Source organism: Sesamum indicum, linkage group LG11 (assembly GCF_026168435.1).
Source record: "Sesamum indicum cultivar Baizhima isolate 11 linkage group LG11, ASM2616843v1, whole genome shotgun sequence".
Lineage (NCBI taxonomy): Eukaryota > Viridiplantae > Streptophyta > Magnoliopsida > Lamiales > Pedaliaceae > Sesamum > Sesamum indicum.
The window spans coordinates 16,667,709-16,689,707 of record NC_142667.1 but is presented as its reverse complement, the minus strand read 5'-3'; the positions used below and the strand labels follow the sequence as shown (position 1 = coordinate 16,689,707).

The 21,999-nt window shown below is 35.8% G+C and overlaps 4 protein-coding genes, 2 non-coding genes and 1 pseudogene across 6 annotated transcripts; 2 read left to right on the top strand and 5 right to left on the bottom strand.

The window, feature by feature from the left end:
- The first annotated feature begins 1,554 nt into the window (after positions 1 to 1,554).
- On the top strand, positions 1,555 to 3,853 carry LOC105174731 (uncharacterized). The gene is made up of 5 exons (XM_011096918.3): positions 1,555 to 2,299; positions 2,403 to 2,479; positions 2,628 to 2,664; positions 2,823 to 2,934; positions 3,054 to 3,853. The coding sequence occupies exons 1-5, from the start codon at positions 2,047 to 2,049 to the stop codon at positions 3,700 to 3,702; spliced, it is 1,128 nt and encodes a 375-aa protein (XP_011095220.1). The 5' UTR covers positions 1,555 to 2,046; the 3' UTR covers positions 3,703 to 3,853.
- A 1,726-nt stretch (positions 3,854 to 5,579) lies between these two features.
- On the bottom strand, positions 5,580 to 5,653 carry TRNAI-AAU (transfer RNA isoleucine (anticodon AAU)). The gene has a single exon. It is a non-coding gene; the product is annotated as a tRNA-Ile (tRNA).
- A 643-nt stretch (positions 5,654 to 6,296) lies between these two features.
- Positions 6,297 to 6,370, bottom strand: TRNAI-AAU (transfer RNA isoleucine (anticodon AAU)). The gene has a single exon. It is a non-coding gene; the product is annotated as a tRNA-Ile (tRNA).
- Positions 6,371 to 8,645: 2,275 nt separating this feature from the next.
- On the top strand, positions 8,646 to 10,204 carry LOC105174599 (nudix hydrolase 15, mitochondrial). The gene is made up of 4 exons (XM_011096752.3): positions 8,646 to 8,983; positions 9,218 to 9,360; positions 9,439 to 9,558; positions 9,729 to 10,204. The coding sequence occupies exons 1-4, from the start codon at positions 8,743 to 8,745 to the stop codon at positions 9,999 to 10,001; spliced, it is 777 nt and encodes a 258-aa protein (XP_011095054.2). The 5' UTR covers positions 8,646 to 8,742; the 3' UTR covers positions 10,002 to 10,204.
- Positions 10,205 to 10,460: 256 nt separating this feature from the next.
- On the bottom strand, positions 10,461 to 13,199 carry LOC105174598 (BAG family molecular chaperone regulator 4). Its single transcript, XM_011096751.3, has 4 exons — positions 12,840 to 13,199; positions 11,819 to 12,075; positions 11,558 to 11,704; positions 10,461 to 11,108 (listed from the first exon to the last, which is right to left on the bottom strand). Exons 1-4 carry the CDS (start codon positions 12,991 to 12,993, stop codon positions 10,635 to 10,637), a joined length of 1,032 nt encoding a protein of 343 aa, XP_011095053.2. The 5' UTR covers positions 12,994 to 13,199; the 3' UTR covers positions 10,461 to 10,634.
- Positions 13,200 to 14,431: 1,232 nt separating this feature from the next.
- LOC105174597 (PEBP (phosphatidylethanolamine-binding protein) family protein) lies at positions 14,432 to 15,286 on the bottom strand. Its single transcript, XM_011096750.3, has 2 exons — positions 14,749 to 15,286; positions 14,432 to 14,662 (listed from the first exon to the last, which is right to left on the bottom strand). The coding sequence occupies exons 1-2, from the start codon at positions 15,169 to 15,171 to the stop codon at positions 14,588 to 14,590; spliced, it is 498 nt and encodes a 165-aa protein (XP_011095052.2). The 5' UTR covers positions 15,172 to 15,286; the 3' UTR covers positions 14,432 to 14,587.
- A 1,376-nt stretch (positions 15,287 to 16,662) lies between these two features.
- LOC105174596 (receptor-like protein 7) lies at positions 16,663 to 20,139 on the bottom strand (annotated as a pseudogene).
- Between the last annotated feature and the right edge of the window lie 1,860 nt (positions 20,140 to 21,999).

Here is a 21,999-nt window from a genome sequence, read left to right as displayed (position 1 = left end):
CAGTCTGAAGGGTTTTCCAACACTTAACATCACCAAACTCGAGAAGTCCGTGAGAGAAAGGTTCTCCAGTAGTTGTGCAAATTAATTAATGTCCAAAGAAAAAAGTGAAAATCTGCAAAAAAAAAAAAAAAAAAAAAAAAAAATTGAAATGAAGTGTACTTAATTATATGTGGCTGTCCTTTCCTCTCCTTGAGCAGTCAGTCACGTACGCACGGTTGAGTTAGAAATATATATATATATACGTGGGAAGAATTAAGAGCAATAATTTCTCAGCTTGTAAAAGAGGCCTTTTTCTCATATCTCATCACACAACCATTAATTTGCACCTGCATGCTGGCAACTCATGATCAACATATTAATTATTAGCCTCCACTGTTACTACATATATATATGTATTTACTATTTAATTTTTTTTTTGGCAAGTTATTTATTAAAAAATTTTTGGCATTGTCATATTATCAAATCTATCGAAAGCTCCAATTTAAGTGCTGACATGACAGATGATACATAATTTTTCAATCAAATTAATCGAAAAAAACTAAAATTACTATAATTCTTAAAATTACAGGACCGATCCATAATTTTGATTTGAATAGAAATAAAATTGCTATTTATCATTATTTTTATAAATTATAGGAATAATTAAATAAAGAATATATTTACAAAACTAAAATTAATAAAAAAAGAATTTTCCCTAAAAAGAAAAAGATTAGTGATATAGAGTTGGGCAGTAGGTGTGGTGATGGAGCAAATGAAAGGGTAGGTCCCGATTCCAGCTTAAGAACAAACCCCGTGATTCCCGACGCAAAGGCAGCTGCAACCCAACCATGCTATTTTAATTTTTTTTCTTCATTTATTACTTATTTGTTCATCAGCACCCCCAACTCCCACTACTCTCTTCTCTAGGCATCACCACCAATCTCACTATTCAGATTTATTTGAGATAAACACAAATTCAGTCCGTCTACGTGTGTGTTTATATTTGATGGAGTCCACAAGTTGTAACGGCGGCAGGAGGTAGCAGATGTGAAAGAGCAGGCAAAATTGAAAATATAAGGAGTGCGTGGTTTGATGGATACTGGAATCTCTTGATATTGATGGGCATATAAAAATAGTGGAGATGTTCCCATCTGCGTTTACCAAACCAAAATTGGGAGGTCCCATGCAGGACAAGACTACACTAGCTTTAGCTTGCTTCTCCAAGTAACAAAGAGACAATAATTAACTGCAAAACTTTTACCTTGAAATTTCTCGGACTACCTCTCAATATCTTCCTTCCTAAATTCAATTCTTGGAGAAAAGTTGAATTAGTCCTACATTTTGGAGTCTGTGAAATTTGCAGCTGACGATGAGTAGGTGTAATAATTTTTACAGCACGTACAGGACGAATATATATATTCATCAATGTTATAAATTAATTAAAAACAACCAAGTCCATGGAAATTTACTTTTCTTAGAAGGTGGACAATGGTGAACTGGCTTCACATGACTGCTATATATATATATATATATATATATATGTCAGCCCTTCATATCAACACCATCAAACATATTGATCATATCTACATACATACATGTACATGCATATATAGCTAGCTAGGTTTATTATAATCAGATGCCTATAATGATTTTCAACAGGTATATTATTGTTTGAAGGACAGAGAAAGAGAAGAGAGAGAGAGAGAGAGAGATGGGGGTCTTTCATCTTCCTCTCACAGTCTAGGGTTTTGTTCTCCAATCTATTCTGTGTAGAATTGTAGATCAAAGATCAAGATTCTGAATCCTAGTTGACGGAATTTTCGTGCTACTTTAACATGGATATCTCTTATTGTGTGGGGAATTTAATAGTTTAGCCTACAAAGAGCGAATATAATAGGAGAGTTCATTCATTTTGATCTTGAGCTTCTAGGAAAGCCCTAGTTCTCAAACTGCTTTAGCTCTGTATAGGCTGATCTTAGTAGGTAGATGTGCATCTTGTAATTATATATAGCTATATGCAAAGTCTCAACTAGAAGAGAAAAGGCCGACAGCGGAAACAAGAAGGCGATGGATAGTGGTGAAAAAGAATGTTCCAAAACAAGCCCTTCTGAGAAAAATGATGATGAGGATGAGAGCCAAGGGAAAGACGAAAGCTGCACTGTTAAAGATGGAGGAAGCTCAAGCAACAGCACGGTTGAAGAGAGCGAGAAGAAGCCGTCCGTGAGACCTTACGTTCGATCCAAGATGCCTAGGCTCAGGTGGACGCCTGATCTCCATATGCGCTTTGTGCACGCTGTGGAACGACTTGGAGGACAAGACAGTGAGTCTTCAAAATTTGGCTCAAGTCATTCAGAGGCAACAACTTAATTATGAAAATATACAAACTGATGCTTGGGGTGTTTTCTTGGTTCAATTTGATGCAGGAGCCACGCCAAAACTAGTGCTTCAATTGATGAACATCAAAGGACTCAATATTGCTCATGTGAAGAGCCATTTACAGGCAAGGCTACCTTATAGAAATCATATGATTGACACTGAATTCTAGGTTGTATATATAAATTAATGCTGCAAAAATTTTGTGATACATATCCACCACTTGAATTTTAGTTTGAGCTGATTTGGTCATTCTGGTGTTGGTACTTTTACAGATGTACAGGAGCAAGAAGATTGATGAATCCAACCAAGGTGTATATATATATATACATACAGCCCTATTCTTTTTGATCTTCATTGTCTTTTTCGTTTTCGTTAACCCGAGCAATCCTTATCTCATACGTCTATTGAATGTAGAAAGGGTTTCAATTCTGACATCCTGAACAACCCTTCGTCATATATATATACAGGACTCATGGATCACAGGCTCTTCATGGAAGGTGGAGATCGGAATGTATACAATCTAAGCCAGCTCCCTCTTCTTCCAAGCTTTAATCAAAGGCAAAATTACTCTAACCTCAGGTATCATTGGAGATGGAAATCCATCTAAACTGAAAAACATTTCTTTTTCCTCTAATTTTAGGGTTTATTACTGTGTCTTCAGTCTCAGCAAAAGTTAATTTGAAATCCATAATTTCCAGGTATGGAGATCCTTCTTGGAGCCCTCATGGAAAATGGATGCATAATTCAGCTCCAGGGCAGAATACAATTAGTCACAAGACAAGACCTGGATTTTATGATACAATCACCGAAAGGCTCATAGGCAGCCATTTCTATAGGCCGTCAGCAAATCTTGATCTTTGGTCCAGAACTTCCTCTCACACCGATGGATCCACCTGGCGGAGGAACGAAGACTTCAAGGAAGTGTATAGGCAAGAACCCTGGCTAGGTCAATCTAGACAGAACCCTATTCAGCTCAACTCATCAAAGCTGATACAAAATGGAGTCCAGGAGCAAAGGATTTCATCAGATGCTGCTAAGAGTAATCCTCCAATTAGCTCTGCAGGCCAAACAATGAGGGACACTGCAAGATTGAAAAGAAAGGCCTCAGGTTCTGATGATAAGCTGGATTTGAATTTATCGCTTGCGTTGGAATCAAGAAACGAATCAGAGCAGAAAGGCACACTAATTACTGATGATGATGATGAACACTTATCGCTATCGCTGTTCACAAGTCGTCCGTCCTCTTCAAACCTAATCAAGAAGCTGAAAGAAGATGATACCGTCGTTCATGGAACTGATCAACAAAATGCAATTAGAGGGGCGAGTACTCTGGATCTGACTCTATGAATTAGGTAAATTCTAAGTGAGATCTTGAGGTACTTGTTTTTCTGAATATTATGCATTCATTTCTGATATTGTCTTGTAGCATGATGATGATTATAATTAAGGAAATTATTATGACAATTAATATTATATAGTATAAATGTTGTTTCTGTCTTCTACATGCATCACTTGTTTGCAAGATATATCTGTCTGCTTTAGTTATTGGGATGCTGATCAGTACGCAGTAGTCTTTACTGCATCACTCATAACTGATTGATTCATCGTCACAAAAGATTAATTTCTTATTACCGACACATTAATCAGTACTATATATATATCTTGGAATTTGGTACTTGTAAAGTAGCTGTATGTTTTTCGTGCATGTCGCTCCTTATGACTCCTTTATTTTATATATATATATATATATATATATATAGATATTGGTAAGTTCATATATCCTCGTTATATATCTACGGGAAAGCGTGCATGCTTTAAACTTAAATTTGGCTACAGGTACACTGTGTAAAATTAAACATTGTAAAAGAACCCCACTGCTCCTTATTATTCCATGAAATGAAGAATATATATATATATATGATTATCAGCTTAATAACGTAATAATCTCAATTTGGTTAAATTGCATTTACTGTCATGTATGTTAGGACATACGGTAATTTAAGTACTCTAGTTATATATATAGGGTGGCAAATTATAAACCAAATTCAATAATTTTTGGAAATTAGAGGACTCTCATCGTCATAGTTTTATAATTTACCAAAAATTGTTGATGTGGACTAAATTAAGATTTTTAAAATCAAGATTTTTTCTGAAGGAGCATCCAATTAAGCCTTCCTTGCCACGGTAGCGATGTCTAAATTGTGTTTTATACCTTATATATATGTTACGAGGTGGCATTTAATTTTAAGGTTTGCAGTTCAAATTGATGCCGATTTCTGTGAACTAATTGTTGCCCAATTTGTGAACCATATTTTGGTTTCTTTTGTTATGAAGTCAGAATGTGAAAAACTTTACATGATTTTGTATATCATCTTTATACCAAATATTTCATATTACCATATTAATTTTATCTTATACATTAATGTTGTTATAGCTTCTTATACTATACAAATCAATCAAATTGGCATTATACCCACAAATCATTTACCAAGTGAAAACAATGTACTATAATACACATAATCTAGTGACATGGAAAATATATATATATATATAGAGAGAGAGAGAGTCTTGAAATCGCCAATATTTTGTAATTCATGTAATTTTAAAATACCACCCTCTCTAACATAGAGGACATAATAAAATGCACTTTAGTGATTGCTTACGTGGCTGGATATGACTGATTGGATGTATAATCAGTGAAATCTCAATTTAAAAAATCCTAAGTCTATTCATGTTAGCAACTTTCAAACAGTTAGGAGCCTTCAATGACCGGAGTCCTGTAATTGCTAAAAATTCTGAAATTATGGATTATAACTTGTCATCCCTATAATTAGAATTGCAAATTGCTACTGCCCGTTACATACAGGATAGTAAATACAATTTAGCCTAGGTAATTGAAAAGAATGCGATGATCCATCAGAGAGTAGTTATGTATTAAGCAAATTTAGTATTATTTGTTGGGATGTATGTATTTTTATGTCTTGTCTTTGCTCTTTCATATATATTAATGGACTTTATTAAATAAGAGTGAAGAAGATGGATTTTAAGAAAATTGAAGATTTTGTTAATTCCAGTAGAAGATGGATGTAAAAGATGCATATTCTTCATTTAGCAAGAAATTAAGAAAAAGAAAATTGAAAAATACTTAGTTGTAAAAAGAACACCAGAGATTGAATTCAATGAAACAAATGAAGTTAGTAATCAAAAGAAAATATGTGAAAAAATGGCCCATGCAGGTCTCGAACCTGCGACCTTCGCGTTATTAGCACGACGCTCTAACCAACTGAGCTAATGGGCCATTTGTTGCTACATTCTTAGTCGTAAACTCAAGTTCCTCGCATCAATAAATCGTTATTTCACCATCTCCTCCATGCACACAAACAACTATAGCCCTCCCCCATCCACCTCAAAAACCCAAGTACTGTAATTGCTTCTGTGCCTCCTGCTAATACAACGCTCATTCCCCCACACCAAACACCTACCAATCCCAAATACATAAACCCTAAATCTTGAATGCCGATAAATCTATTGAAATTGTTTTGGATATCATTAATCAGATATAAAACATTTATTTCAAAAAAAGACGTACATGCTTAAAAAATAAATAAATAAATTCAGATCGACTAATATATATGTATTCAATAAGCTATTAAAAAAATTATAAAAGAACACTTTTTCCAATTTAATTCAACTGATAAAATGTGCAGTTTCAAAAAATTCATTTTTCTTCTCAATATAATTATATTCATTATGGACTAAATGTTGAACAAATTTAAATTTCAATAAGGTCTAATATGGTTGGATATATTTGTGATTCAATAATACATTTAATTAATTTTATACACGTTTTAATTTATTATCTTATTTTTTGCTTTATATCTTAAAATCTTCTATTCATATCTATACATCAACATAAAAAGCAAATGCAAATATATAAAACATGGCCCATGCAGGTCTCGAACCTGCGACCTTCGCGTTATTAGCACGACGCTCTAACCAACTGAGCTAATAGGCCAATTGCTTCTACATCACGTTATAAATGTTAATCACCCGAGTACCTGTAAACTCGACTTACCTACTTCTACTCTACCAACACCAAAATATTATTATTATTATTATTATTACATTAATTAATTAATTAATCCTTTTTCTGCTTTATCTTGAGATAGTTTTATCTTTAATATTATTAATTTTTGATCACTTACAGTAGGTGTTGTAAATTAGTTGAATGGTGCAGGATGAATACATTGGAATCCCCATTCAAATATTTCCCTCACAATTAACATGGAATCTTATTCGGACTCATCTACTCAATTCTATCATTCTACTTTTTCCTCAAAAATATCACTTTTCATCTTTTAATTTTATTGGTTACGAAATTCTCATTTTTAATTTTTTAAAATCGTAATTTCTACAAAATAATACTTTTGATCCCACTTAAATATTTTAACAAAAAATGCCACATGCTTGACCAGCCAGTGGGCGTTAGGGCCATTATCACTTTTACTATTATGTACTTAACGTCCACGTGGCCACTTTCGTTAAATATCTAACAAGAATGTGCGATATGATTAAAAGTGTTACTTTTTTTAAAATTACGAAATCAAAAGTAATAACCTTGTAATCAATGAGATCAATAGTGAAAAAGAAATCACTTTTAAAATAAATTCAATTGATTAAAGACCATTTTGTCACTATGTATTAAAAAGATACTATATTTGTTTATTATTTCACTTGTTGTTTGTCAATAATAATGAATTAGTATATATCATACTTTTTTAAAAAAAATATTACCAAAAAATGTGTTTAATCAAAGAATAATAAGCGAACAAAATATTATAATTAGATGATATTATAAAAAAATAAAAAAGTTTTAAATAATGTGAAAGTTTAAATTTGATTATTGTTAGTGATTTGAAAACTCCAATATTAATTTGCAATATATAATTTTCAAAATAAATTAAAAGCGACAAAAATGAATTAAAATTATTATAATAAGTATAAAATAGTAAAAAATAAAGTTGAATTTATTTACAAAAAAAAATAAAGCAACTAGAAGCATCCCTGATGTGCTTCCAACTTTTGGCCAAAAAATGCTTTTTTTAACCATTTCAAAAATAGAAACTGACATCCCAAACACTTTAAAATGCTTTTTGAGAGTCAAAAATTGAAAAACAATCCCTAATTATGGGCGAAAAATGCTATCGACTTTTTACAGAGTAGCAAACACTTTAAATATGCGCAAAGCATTCCAAAGAGCAGTGGTAATAGTAAAAAAATAAAAATTTAAAAGAATCACAAAATTAAGCTGTCTATTGACCTTTTTTCTTTCAAATTTTAGGTTTGTCCTTAGATTGTATTGTAGTACATAAATAAATAATGGCAATATTGATTCAAGAAGAAGAAATAAATAAATAAATTAACAACAATAATTTAATTAGCAAAATCTAGTTTGAAGAATCCATCTGCTAGCTTCTGTATTTAACTCATAATTACCAGTACCATTATTGGTATTACAACTGTAAATTATGTCTAAGAGTAGGTGATATGGCCTTAGCCCCCACCCCCTATTCATAATCTCCCATTATTGTTCCAAGCTGTAATTCCAACGCCCACCCTAAATGGGGAGCCTAATAATTAATTACAACTTGTATATGTAATTTCTTCCACTTTTTGTCAGTGTTTTTTAAATTTTTAACCCTCACAAAATAATGATTCTAAACTACAAAAATTATATCGTAATTTTATAGGATCAGATCGTAACGAAATCAGAGTATATTTCTATACGTAAGAAATATAACAAGTACCAATTAATGTAAGTGATTTTTGCAAGATCCAACGTAATATGAGGTATTGTCCGTCTTAATTAGATTTTTGTACATATATTTTTAAAAAGATGACTCATTAGAAAAATGAATCAAACTTATTATGTGTAATTGATGTGAATAGAACGCATGTCAACATCATACGTGCTTTTGTTTCGTAACTTAGAGAATTTGTAGACGACAAAATGTCACAGTCCGTGAGACTGAGAGCTCGGTAAACTTGCGGGGGAATCAGGTTCCTTCATCGAACCTACTATTTGAGTTGCACCAGATTCTAACTTATCCCCCCACCCCCCCCCCCACCCCCCCCCAAAAGATTATAAAAAAAAAAAAAGAAAAGAAAAAAGGGGGTGGGTCTAGATTCTCAACCCAGAATTTCCGACCCCAGAACTAGTATAATGCTCGTCACTATCTGATTTTTTATTTTGTTTTTTTTGTTGATGCTCAAGTATACATTTTAAAACGGGGTTTAATTCTTGTCAAATGTAAATGTTAACCCTTGATAAAATTATATATTCTTGTGCGCAGTTTTGCTGAAAGTAGAGAGACTACTGTAGTAATTATGAGCATGGGTAGTTGTGAAAGTGAGCATGCAAATGGAAATGGCGATGATCATCATCATCAGCAGCAGCCGCAAGACAGCATGAGTCCAAATCCTTTGATCCAGGATTATGTGGCCAAGCACATACCTGTCTTGTCCAGAAAGAAGAGAGCTGCTGTGTTGATATGCATTTTTGGTGGACAAGATGGTGAGCTTCGTGTAATTCTTACCAGAAGATCCATGAAGTTGTCCTCTCATCCAGGTACCTACTTCACCAATATAACTTAGTCTTAGACTTTATAGAATCTTATTTATTATGTTAAATTAATAACCCTTTTTAGACTTTTTGAATCAGGTATGAAAGAAAAGAAGCATGCTCTCATACTTGAAAAAGAATATTGATGAATTATATAATAAGTACATTATCTTTCAGAAAAAAAAGTCCCTTCATTTACGTAGGCATTTCTTATTCATGATGTTGGTTTTGGAAGTGTAGGCGATGTAGCATTGCCTGGCGGAAAAATGGATGAAGGCGATGCTGACGACTGCGCAACTGCTCTAAGAGAAGCAACGGAAGAAATTGGACTGGATCCGGCTCTTGTCCATGTTGTTGCCAATTTAGACCCCTTTATTTCATCGGTATAAATTTCAGTGCTTGTTTATGATTCTCACTATACGTATTGTATGGTAGTTTGAAGGTAGAAAAATGTGATACAGAATTTGCTGACGGTGGTGCCGGTGGTAGGCCTATTAACCAGAGTGGAAGATTTCAAGCCAGTGCTTAACGAAGACGAAGTCGACGCTATCTTTGATGCCCCCTTAGAGATGTTCCTCCAGGTTCCAAATTTTTCTCTTGATCCTCATTTACCGTTGCATGAAGTGTTAACCTTTTCACTATATCTAGAAAGTTTTAGTTCGAATCAGGATTCGGGCAAACCAATCTAATAACGTTTCGGTACAAAAATGTATTGAAGTCTTCGTGTGTGTGTGTGTGTGAGATACTGCAGGAAGATCAACACAAGTGTATAGAGAAAGAATGGGGAGGTCTGAAGTACGCATGCCATGTATTTGAGTTAGAAACAGAGCAAGGGAATTTCGTGGTAGGAGGACTAACAGCAAGTATTCTGATTCAAGCTGCCTCCATCATCTACAAAAGGTCTCCAGCTTTCAACCAAAGTCTTCAGGACTTCAGTCAACTGCAATGGGCGCTGGCTCCTGCTAAACAAGTAGTAGTAGATATGGAAGATGGTCCAGGTCCAGGAGGTAGTGACGTTGGATAAACATAGTTTTTTGCTAATTGTTTCCAGATGGCGTTATGAATTATAAAGGGATTAAGGAGAGTGTCACAAATAGCTAGGTGGCAAAGTAAACGTAATTACTTATTATATTCATGGCGTTAGAACCTTTTTCATTAGATTAACAATTGGCGCCCCTTTACCCTCTCCAACTCTAATAAATACACTTCGTTCACCTTTATTTTCAATATTATTGGGATATTAAGTTAAATATTAAACCATTGAAATTCATTGCACTTAATACTACCGAAAAAAAGAAAATGGTAATTCAAAATAATGCATATGGTGTAAAAGAATAAATGAAGTTAAGAATTACAGTTTTATTTGCTACTGTGGGAATTTCATCCCCAAATAATAGTCCTTGCATTTTCATGCCAAGCTTCACTCCCAACACAAGCAAGCAATTGACAGTTCCCTGGCCATTACATGGTTTGCCAAACAAAATAGAACAATTCTAGTGTAGTCTGCATTATATAATTGATAGAGATAAGGAATGGATCCATGATTACCAGATAATTAGAATTTTTCAGCAAGATGCATCCAAAAGCATTACAGCAATCGAAATGCCCAATGCACTTTATACATCAAATTTCATGATTCAAATAATCCGTATACTGACTAGTCGAAGTGTTCCCAATCCTGAGTCACCTTCGTAGAAGATGGCATAGGCAAAGGGGCAGACAATGGTGCAGGGGAAGGAGCAGAAGATGGCATAGACGAAGGGGTAGACAACGGTGCAGGGGATGGAGCAGAAGATGGCAATTGGGATGGGGCAGAATATGGCACTGGGTAAGGGATAGGACTAGGTGTAGAAGACATCACGGCTGTGGGGTTGCGAGTAGGCAAGGGAGTAGAAGACGTCATGGTGGTGGGGGTAGAAGTACATGTGGGGATGGGGGTAGGGGTTGGAGTAGAAGACGTCATGGGGGTAGGGTTAGTAAGGGTAGGGCTAGAAGATGGCATCGGCATGGTGCTCATGCTTCCAAAACCAGGCTCAAATGTTTCCCACTGAGTAGTTACACTGCTCAAGGGCTTCGAGTTTCTTGACTTGAGGATGTCCATCGTCTCCACAAAGCTCTGGACCCGACGCACCTGAACAATATATAGACAAGTTAAAGTCAATCCAGAAAGAGAAACATATTTTGAAGAAAAAAACCGCATAGAAGTGACATTTGCTGAAGCTTGTATATTCAAAAGTGCAGTTGATATGGACCCATGTGGGAGCAAATATTTGAAACAGAGAGAAAGACAAATAACTCCAAAGGAAAATTTATCTCAGTTTCCCCAAACCCACATTAAAAGAAAATGAAGGCTTACAGAAAATTTAAGGAACCAAGAAACACAAATTTTAGCTTACAAGCACACTACAGAGGCAATAATTCTAGTTGAGATCTTATGCGACAAACTAGTGTCAGAAAAATGGGTGCAGAAAATCTAAAGACACATGTGAACATGAAGAGATTGACCTGTAGTCTGCATCCTTAGTTTCTGATGAGTATATTGCATAGAGAAAAGGCAACACTTAGAAACAGAATACTAACCTCCATCTTTCTCTGCACCTTCCCTTCTCCTTCAGCTTCAATGCCATCCAATTTGAGCAACTGCCTCATAAGCATCTCAGTCAAATAAATAATATCTTTATCATCAACCTTTGTTCCACTATCTACAACAGCTTGCATTGCCAATACCTATAACTCAATAACAAAATGCCAAATCATAAACCAGCCAAGAAACCAAGAGGCAACAAAAGAAGAAAAAGACAGAGAAAGAGGGACAATTTAACCTATGCAAAAGATATCAACCTGTTCCGAGAGCTTATCAACCTCCTCCCTTATTTCAGCAACAGCTGCACCTCCTCGTGAGATTACACTGGTTTGCTTAACTTCTTCAGCATTATTCTCCCTGCATGTCGTATTTTCCATAAGTAACACCTTGGAATTGTCCTTTACACCAGCTCTTTGCAGATCTTCATCATCTTCTTTCTCTTTACCTCTAAACAAGAGTTTATGCATCTCAGGTTTCAATCCAATTTTCTGAACAATAACTGATTTCAAATCCCCTGTACCCAAATAAACATGATTATCAACCAAAACAACATAGCAAGCTCATTATAGTTACAAGGTATGATGAAAGATTATCATTCCGTCCTTTTTAAAAATAAGGACTAACATCGACTGCAATTTTTCCCATTTAATCATAAGGACCAACATCGAGCGTAAGTCTTATTTCAGTACGTAGATACTAACATACAAGTGTAAAACAAGAAAAAACAAGAAACAACAAAGAATCTTAAGAATGTAATTTGCCAAGCACACACACAATCAGCAGACGAAAATAAATATTAGCTCGGCAATTAATGTTGAAGATGATGCATGTGAGCATATTACGTGATCAGAGAAAGTACTAGACAAGATGATCTGAAATACCATAATTAGAACTAATCCCACCCCAAAAGGAAAAATAGTGCATAGGGGTACACCACTAATTCCTGCCCATACCACTGAAAACATACTAATGATAATCCGCCATTCAGTATACGAGTTAAAGTTCAACAGAGAGAAGCATTACTTCCTAGTAAAGCCAAAAGGATTTCTTACTGATAATAGGATATTCAATCAATACATCGGCAAGCTACATAAATACACAGTTGCATCAACAAACAGGCTTAACGAACTAACAAGTAAGAGATAATGCAACCAATGCTGAAAAACAAGCAGCGTACGGAGAATCCATTGCTTTAGCTGTCCGACAGATACACTAATCAGAGAATTAAACGAAAAGCAATGAACTAATCATCGATCTTTATAGCTAAATAAAAAATACCAAAGGTGGAATTGGATGGCACGGCGACATCATATTGATTAAGCCCATGAGAGACCTTAACGCTAATAGAGGCGGGCCCACCATCGGGCTTGATCTCCGCCTCGATCCCTCCATTTTTGTCACCGTTTTCCCGGGTTGGGTTGAAACTCGTCATCGGCAAAATCTGCAGCGGTATGACAAGAAGAGGGTTTTGAAGATTACTATACGAAAGAATTTAAGCGCTCTATAGTTGTGCAGGGCGGGGGTCTATATGGAATTTAAGGAATGGCAATCACTTGATTTTTGGCTCGGGATATTTAATGATGGGGCTCGGAACTCTCTCCAGTACCAGTCGCTCGATTCCTGCGGTTATCAAGTAATATCGGGAAGGTGTCACGCACTTTTACTGAAGTAGATGTTCCGTCGGTGACATGACATGCGATTTCAGTTCAAATTCAATTGATGTCTTATAAATAAAGGCCTCACCCTTTTGGTGGGCCGTAGAGTTAGACTTCCAAACTCAAAGGCCTTTTGGGCCTTTTGGGAACTTTTTATCTTAAACTTTTTAAAAATAAATAATTACATCTGATTTTACAATGATCTGATAAAAAAATAAAATTAAATATATATATATAGAGCCGATTTAAAAAATGAATTGGACCACTTTTCTTAATTAGGTATACTCGACAGGTAGTGTGGGTTAGGTTAGGGTCTAGCTCTACTGTTAGATATTGTTCATTACGTGACCCATTGATTGAAAATTCTGTTCTTGAAGTAATTTCATCGAATTAAATTAATTATATTTTTTTATAATTCTATATTAATTACACATTAAATATATTATATTTATTATATCATCAATTATTTTTTTTAAATAATACATTTATTGGTATAATAATATATTTTATTTATAATATAATTGACTTAAATTTAACTTGCTCAAATCCGATCTAAAATTTCCCCTCATTGATTGCCTTGAGGCAGGTAATCCAACATGTAAATGCTACCTAAATTGGAACACTTTTTTATTGACGACAGATTGAAATAACAACCATTAAAAAAACGAAAACGCTCTCAAGATAAACCATTATTACAAAAATACTAAAAGAATCCAAAATTTGCGAGTCAAAATATCAAATCGGGTCTTAGCATGCAACCTGAATCCATAACCCTACCCAAAGAACTTGTTTACTTTGACACTCGAATCAGATCCAGTTCATGACCTGAGTCCACAACCCGACCTTGAAGACCTATACTTGTAGACCATTAATTTATATGATATCACTCGACTAGAACAACACCATATGGCAAAATACAAATTAACCTCTCAAACATGCAAGTGAACCCACCTAAGCACTATAAATACTTTTTATAGTTCATTTATAGTAGGACATTTATTACACCATACACCTACTTTAGATCGCACTCAATTTACATTCTCATTCTCTTTTATCTTGAACCTCACCGACTCAAGCATCATAGAGTCTCGATAAAAAACCCTCCATCAAGCCCAACAATCTGCTCTTTTTTCTTATGTCCCAAAATCACTTCCAAGACATTAGAAAACCGACTACCCGCAACCCGAATCACTTGCTAAAATTGGTAGACAGAGATACGATGAGTAAAAATTAATCAACAGTGGAATACTAATACCAGTACACAACTTCTCTCTTAATTTATTCTTATTATTATTACACCCAAAGCTGATAAAACTAAGATTGAACAATTTATTAAAGATTTTGAGAATCACAAGACAAAATGCTGCATATTCAGAAGGTGGCCATTAAAACTGCTTCCCCAAGCACGTGCCCTTCAATTGCATCCAACACCTTATCCTTAGTCACCTGCATCATCATCAAAGTACTCATAAACCATACATCATCACAATTAATTAATTACCTTGAAATTCCACATCACAAGAATTACGTACCTTATTTCCAAGATGCAACTCATCGTCCAAAGCGTAGAGCTTGAACTCAATCCGATGTCCATGACTAGGCAGCTTGGGTGCCTCCCACCCATGCTTCTTCAAATCATTTATCCCTTCCTTGATCCCCGCATACTCACCCCCCATCTGCTCTTCTTTTCCCGAAAACCCCTCCAGCAGCCCCTTCAGCGTCGGTGGAATATTCACAACCACCCAAATGATGAACGGCACGATCGGCCCCGACGGCTCCGGCGCATCGATGTCTTGTACAATGAGGGCTAAGCTCTTTGTCCCCTTGGGCACGTTGTACCATTCCAGCGGCGGGGAGATGTTCTTCTTCGCGCCTTGCCCCTCTCCCATGTACTGCCTCGGCAGCCTTCCCTCGTGGTTTATGTTGGACGACGCGAGCCTGAATTCGTCAGCCATTATAATTATCTTTCACGATTGATTCAGGTATTGGTGCTTATTGCTTTTGCAGTTACTTATTTATTACATACAATATGATGATGATGATGATGAAAAGGGTAAAATTTGAGGATGTTATATATATAATGTTTGTTGATGTTCATGTCCGGGGAGGGGACATGTGGGTTGTCTGAGAAGGTTCGTGTTGGCAAAGGAAGGTGCTGGGGTGCATGGAGTGGAGACACGTGGAGCGCATGTGTAGAGTGTTCCGGGGATGAGGGTCCCCAACAAATTCCATCATTTTCTGTAGGTTTGTGGTAATTTTCAGCACTTAAGTTTCGCCTTCAGAAAATGGCTTTATTTAATTTTACTTCTCACAGACTTTTTTATAGTTCCAACACTTCGAGAACGGACTTTTATGGTTCCAACACTTGATTTTCTCCACACCTACTCTGGTTTCATTTGTGGGCAAGGATAGACACTCTACACAAATGTATTTTTTTGCGGATTCGATTTTTTATTACAAAATTTATTTTATTTTATTTATTTATCTAATTAAAATATATAAATTTTATTTTTATACAAACATATATATAATATATTTAATAGAATAAGAAATATTTTGTAATAAACAATTCAATCCAAGTTATTTGTGAGTAGAACTAGGAAAAATTTTTGTTTGAATTTAATCGCCTTGGTCCGGATTAGAATTTCTCCCGAAACTACTTAAATATGTTAGAAAATTAACTTTAGTTTCGTTTTATCGTGTACATATTACAACCTAGCTAGTCATTTTTTAACTACTAATCGTTTTAATATGTTGTACCTGCATGTATATAATAAATAATTTTTCGCTCTTTAAAATATATAATGAGAGTAAAATATGCAAATAAAGTATTAAAAAATAAAAAGAAAAGAAAACTAGTTTATTAGTTAAAGTATAATTTCAAAAATTGAATAAATTAGTCATTTTATAAATTAAAGTTACAAAAAATTAATGCAATGATGTCATTAATCACAATTTATGAGTTTGAAGTTTATTTTTTTTTATATATTTGTATAAATATACAACAAGCCCAGTAGCCCATTATGGAAAAAAGATTAATTAGATTGGAAACCACAAAAAGCCGAATAGTCTCTTGGACATGTTTAGCATAATGGGTTCTTAAAGCATGGCAGGAGACAAATTGAAGTATTCGGGTTAGTTGAAATTGAATCAATTATCTGACAAGTATAATATTATGTAATTGGTTTGACATTGAAAGAAAGTGAACAAATACATCGTATTTACTCTGTAATTGATTTGAAATCAAATCTATTTTAGGTAAGAATTTTTCATATTTTTAACTCTTTTGACATTTTCTAGATTTTTGTGCTTGTCCTCATTGTTGGCATAAAGAGCTAAGACACTCATGATTGAAAACGACGTAAGTAAATTAAGGATTGATTGTCAGTAAACTGATCATCCCATCTTAATCTTCTTTAAGCACTAGATTAGACTGTAAAGCATAATTACATGAGTTTTAAAGTTTACACCAGTGATTAACAGCACAGGCAACATTCAACCAATCAACGTCCAGCTAATACAAATACTTTAATTTTCCAGTTGATGGTCGTGCCGACGCAAAACCAACAACACAACTTCATTGACAAATTTTGTTATAACACCTCCTCCATCTCTTAGACAAGACTAGTGGCCCAAAGATGACACCAACACCCACAACAAATCCTATGGCAGCACTTACGTATATCCCATGCTCTTCTTCTTCATCTAACTTCTGCTGGCAAACCAGAATGGTCAGTGCAAGTTTTGTTTAAGGGAAATCCACATAGCCCCTCATTTCCAAGAAACGAACTATCAGGAAACGTCTGAATTTGACTGCCTTGTGGAATCCTTCCAACTAAGTTGTTGTATGACAAGTTCAAGAATGAGAGGAATGTAAGGCTTGCTAGCTGCTGCGGAATTTCGCCTCCCAGATTGTTGAACGAGAGGTCTAACGATTCGAGGTCCTCCAGATTGCCTATGGATCCCGGGATGTGACCGGAGAGAGCATTGTGTGACAAGTTGAGAACATAAAGGGATTTCAGCTCTCCTATTGTTTCAGGAATTATGCTTGAGAAATGGTTGTCGGAGAAGTCGACTGCGGTAAAGATGTTTAGGATTTTTTCCAGCTCAACATCCAGTCCCTTGAGGGTAAGTGTCACCGAATCCTGATAGTAAATATCGCTTACTGCTAGGAAAACAAAGTTCAAGTGATCAAGCCCATCTTGATCAACTGACAAAGCTTTCAGGTCTCTGAACAGATTCTCAGGCAACACACTGTTGAACTCGTTAGAAGCAATGTTGAAAATTTGAAGGTTCGGCCAGGTAATGCCGTCCCCCAGACAGCTAATATTTCCATGAAACTTATTGTTACTTAACACAAGAACGTGGAGTTTCGTCAAGTTCTTGAGCCAGCAGGGGAAATTGCCGCTTAAGTCATTGTTGCCGAGGTTTAAGACCTCCATCTCTGTGCATCTTACCAATGAATTAGGAACTTCTCCTTGTAAAACATTCCAACTGAGATCCAGAGTCTCCAAACCACAGCCGACCGGGAATGTATCAGGTATATCACCACTGAGTTTGTTTCTTCTTAAGTTCAACACACCAAGAGTGTTTTCAAATAAACAGGAGGGAATTCTGTCATGCAACCTGTTATTTGAAAGGTCTAGTATTTGGAGGCGGGTTGCGTTGCATAATGAAGTTGGGATGGTCCCAACGATTTTATTATTTGCTAATGAGAAGAAAAGGGCAGATGTGAGAGAAAGACCGATGTTGGCTGGGAGAAAAGATGAAAAGTTGTTGTTTGACATGTCTACAAAGACAGCGGTTCGTGGTGGAACTGGGATTTCCCCACGAAGCATGTTGGAATGTAGATCGAGGTAATGATGGTTGCGAAAAGCATAAGGTTCTTGAAGATGACTGAATTGATTATGAGAAAGATTGAGAAAACGGAGAACTCCATCTCCAACTTCCCATGTCCAATTAGGAATTTCACCATGTAATTGATTATCTGAAAGATCTAGCATCATTAATGACGACAGATTCCTTAAAATGGGGAATTTCTGCAGCTTGCAAGATGCCAACATTAGAGTTCCTAGCCGGGGAAACAATGAAGAAAGGGGTGCTGTTTTGCTTACATGTACAGACAGGTGGTTGTAGGAAAGATCAAGATTGACAAGATTTGTCAGCTTTCGAAAATCAGTTAGCTGCACGGATCCATTAAAATTGTTTGCAGACAGAGAGAGACTCGAAAGATTGTGGAGTTCAAACATAAACCGAGGTATTGGACCTTCTAAATTGTTGTCATTCAACTCAAGGACTTCTAGTGAAGAGGAACTATTTAATGTGTCCCTGATTACACCGGAGAAGCTGTTGTTGTTGAGAGTCAAGACATTAATGGATGGCAGAGCAAACAGAGAAGCTGGAAGCTCCCCTTGCAATGAATTCTCGCTCAAGTCAAGAAAACTTAGTTTCTCAAGGCCTTCCCAGAGGGAGTCAGGAATGTGACCTGTTAAGCGGTTACTGCGAAGGTTTATCACTGAAAGGTTCTTCAAAAAAGCAAATGATGGAACAGAACCAGCAAACTGATTTATAGAGAGGTCCAAATAGACAAGCTGAGTAAGGTTCTTGATTGAACTCGGAATCGGCCCTGAAAACCTGCAACCTCGAAGATCAAGATTTGACAACATTCTAAGACTCCCTATAGACTCAGACACGTTGCCTGAGAAATTTGTGTAACTAAGCCACAGATTCTGAAGAGAAGCATTCAGTGGAAATTCAGGCAAAGAACCCTGAAGATCCCTGTTTCCACTTAGGTCAATCGTCTCCAGACTCTTGACTTGGAATAGTTTTGCAGGAACCACACCAAATAAGTTACAGGAACTTATGGATAAAACCCTCAAACTGGGAAAATCCGCAAAGAATACCGGGAAGGGAGAAGAGAAAGTGTTTTCATCAAGACGTATAACTGAGAGGGATCGAAGTTTTACCAACGAAGAATCAATAGGGCCTGTAAGATAAGCATTGGACAAGCTCAAAACTCTTAGATTCGGCAGAGAAGATGATATAGCATTGCACCATTGAGACCCTTTTGCAGAAATGTTCACCCCATCAAGATAAAGTTCTCGTAACCTTGTGAAGTTGTGAATCAATCTTTCAAGGTTCGGGTTCTCAAGCTTAAGTGATGAGTAAATTGTATTGGTAAGATCGAGAACAACTAACTTCGTTAAATTTGAGAACTCCAATGGAATCTGACCAGAAAACCCTGAATTACTCAGGTTCAGATGACGCAACTCTTTCAGCTTTCCAAACCCCAACGGCAAATCAACAGAACCGAAGCTGTTTTGAGCTAAACTCAGGTTCTCAAGAAACTCAAGCCTGAAAAGACTGCTTCCAGAATCATTAATTCCGTCGGATATTGACTCGCCACTGAGATCAAGACTGGAAACACGACCCCTAGTGTCGCATTTCACCCCAGCCCACCGACAGCAGTCATCCATAGACTCATTCCACTGCACCAGCTTCGTTGAAAATGAAGAATCATATGTGAGGTTGCTCCTTAACTCGAGCAGCAATTCTTTCTGGCCTTGAAGACACTGGCCAGACACAAATGTAATATTAATGCCAGGATCAGAGTTGGAGAAGAATAGCAGGATGAAGAGAACACTCGAAAACATTTGAAATCGCAGTAGTTCTTGCATGAAAGAAACAAGATAGTACATAGGAGCTGCGGAAAACAAGAGTTGTTATCTTAGCTCATTGAGTCGTCAAAGGACTCCTTATGGAGCGTGGTGTAGTCGGCAGATCAGACGTGTCGCCTTGAATTATGAAATAATTGAGTAAAGATAAGAAAAGCTTTCAGATTCAGGTCTTGAATTTTTATTCACGAAACCCCATAACTTGGATTACTGAAATCCAAGATATTATGAACAAACTTTGTGTCATCGCTTCAGACAAAATTCTATTCCAAAGAATTGAGTAATTACGAGACTAGTCTGTTTCTCTTTCACACTTCCGCTGTACTTTGTGCGTCAGGAAACTCCAAGCAACTTATATAATTTAATAAAATCAATTTTGGAAAAAGAATCAACTTAAATGAATTACGGATACAAAAAAAAAAACATAAATACATAAAATTATAAAAAAATAGAATTATTATTTATAAATAATTATAGATTTTAAAAATAAATTATTATTTTATATAATAAAATTTTAAATAAATAAATAAATAACTAACCCCCATCCGCACCTCCACCTCCCCATCACCCCAATAATTGGGTGATGTCGCCCAAATCTATATAGATCAACAATTGTCCGAGTTGTGTGCTCAACATCGCTCAATTGTGCTCGGGAAGCGACGCCTTCACCCCCTCTGTTGCGGATGCCATCGCCCACTTCTATGAGGGGATGGGGGGCGGCGGAGGGGAAGGGGGTGTTTGTAATTATTTTTTTTAATTTATATTATATAATAATTTTATAGTCATACATAATTATATATAGTCTTTGTTCCGTCAAGTCAGGACTTATGTGGCGTAGTTTTTTTAAGTTATGGCTAGGCAGTAATTCCTTCAATTTAAAAAGCCCCAACGTTATACATGGCAGCAAAATTCGTTCATTTTTTAAAATTTGATAGTCCTCCTCTTATAATTGTTGAAAAAAAAAATTAATTCCAAGATATTAATTGTCACTTCTATATATATGGTCCTTTATTTTACTAGTACTCTGTGTACACTAGACAGTAAATGCAATCAAGCCTCTAATAAAATCAAAATTTCAAGCTGAGTAAGGTTTCTAGTGTGGGTGGAATTGGTTATTCTCCAAATTAAGTTTGGCCCCAAATCAAATATAAAGTCAGTGTAATACAATTATTATATGATTGATCATTTTTTTTAATTATATATCAATTATACTATAAAAATATTAAGTTTACTGTCTAATTGATTTATATTGAATCAAGATGGATTTAAATTAAAATTTCCCTAACCTGGATAACATGGCAAAGTTGCTATTGGATTCTGGTAAACGGTAATGAGCCTGAAAAACTGGTGTAGCTAAGTACTGTAGGCCTCAAAGATCCATTAGGAATTTGGGTGGAATTTCACAACACAATGCATACGATGTATAACACATGAATTGTATAATTACCAATGCATAACCATATGTAAGAAAAAAAATAACGCGACCCAAATCACTAAAGCCCAGCCCATAACTCTTGGATGGCGGGATCCTTTCAAGGATTCCTAGCCCAAATGTTGTTTTCCATTCTGAGGTCCAGCCCATTCACCCGACCCGCTTCATTCCCTGATTTGACCTTATGTTTCATCCGCCCCTCATTTCTCTATGTCAACCCTAATTCCCTCGTTTCTCTCTTTTGCCTCTTTCTCTCGCCATTCCTTAACTTCTAGTTTTCTTCCCACCGCCATCTTTCTCGTTTTCTTTCTCCGACCATTTAATGGCCGGTCCCTATAAATATTTTTTTTCTTACCTTTGGTTAAGTAGTTTACGATCTCTAATCTTCTGTCTTCTTTTTCCTCCTGAAAACTTTAAAGTTCCTAAAAGTCTCCTTGGCAAAGCCTTTGTGGCCTTGTGTTATAACCTTTGTGGTTGATCTTGTGCCTTTATGGCCTCAGTTAACTTGCCTTAGCGGTTAATCTTAATAGCCTTTGTGGCTTGAGAGTGATCAAGCAACCAAATGTTCAGGTTGGCTGGCTTTAGTGGCCTTTTGGGTTCCCGCTTTTTTGATCTGGTTCTGAGCCTTCTCTTTTATTCTGTGTAATTTTTTATTGCTGTAATCTTTTATTAAAAAA

What these genes read in the sequence shown, in the direction of transcription:
- LOC105174731 (XM_011096918.3), top strand. Translation starts at nt 2,047, where the DNA reads ATGGATAGTGGTGAAAAAGAATGTTCCAAAACAAGCCCTTCTGAGAAA. An exon ending in ATGTGAAGAGCCATTTACAG is followed by an intron (nt 2,480 to 2,627) that starts GCAAGGCTACCT and finishes GTACTTTTACAG; the next exon opens with ATGTACAGGAGCAAGAAGAT. An exon ending in GATTGATGAATCCAACCAAG is followed by an intron (nt 2,665 to 2,822) that starts GTGTATATATAT and finishes ATATATATACAG; the next exon opens with GACTCATGGATCACAGGCTC.
- LOC105174599 (XM_011096752.3), top strand. Translation starts at nt 8,743, where the DNA reads ATGAGCATGGGTAGTTGTGAAAGTGAGCATGCAAATGGAAATGGCGAT. An exon ending in GAAGTTGTCCTCTCATCCAG is followed by an intron (nt 8,984 to 9,217) that starts GTACCTACTTCA and finishes TTGGAAGTGTAG; the next exon opens with GCGATGTAGCATTGCCTGGC. An exon ending in TAGACCCCTTTATTTCATCG is followed by an intron (nt 9,361 to 9,438) that starts GTATAAATTTCA and finishes AATGTGATACAG; the next exon opens with AATTTGCTGACGGTGGTGCC.
- LOC105174598 (XM_011096751.3), bottom strand. Translation starts at nt 12,993, where the DNA reads ATGACGAGTTTCAACCCAACCCGGGAAAACGGTGACAAAAATGGAGGG. An exon ending in TTGATAAGCTCTCGGAACAG is followed by an intron (nt 11,705 to 11,818) that starts GTTGATATCTTT and finishes ATTGAGTTATAG; the next exon opens with GTATTGGCAATGCAAGCTGT. An exon ending in AGGTGCAGAGAAAGATGGAG is followed by an intron (nt 11,109 to 11,557) that starts GTTAGTATTCTG and finishes TATATTGTTCAG; the next exon opens with GTGCGTCGGGTCCAGAGCTT.
- LOC105174597 (XM_011096750.3), bottom strand. Translation starts at nt 15,171, where the DNA reads ATGGCTGACGAATTCAGGCTCGCGTCGTCCAACATAAACCACGAGGGA. An exon ending in AGTTGCATCTTGGAAATAAG is followed by an intron (nt 14,663 to 14,748) that starts GTACGTAATTCT and finishes ATGATGATGCAG; the next exon opens with GTGACTAAGGATAAGGTGTT.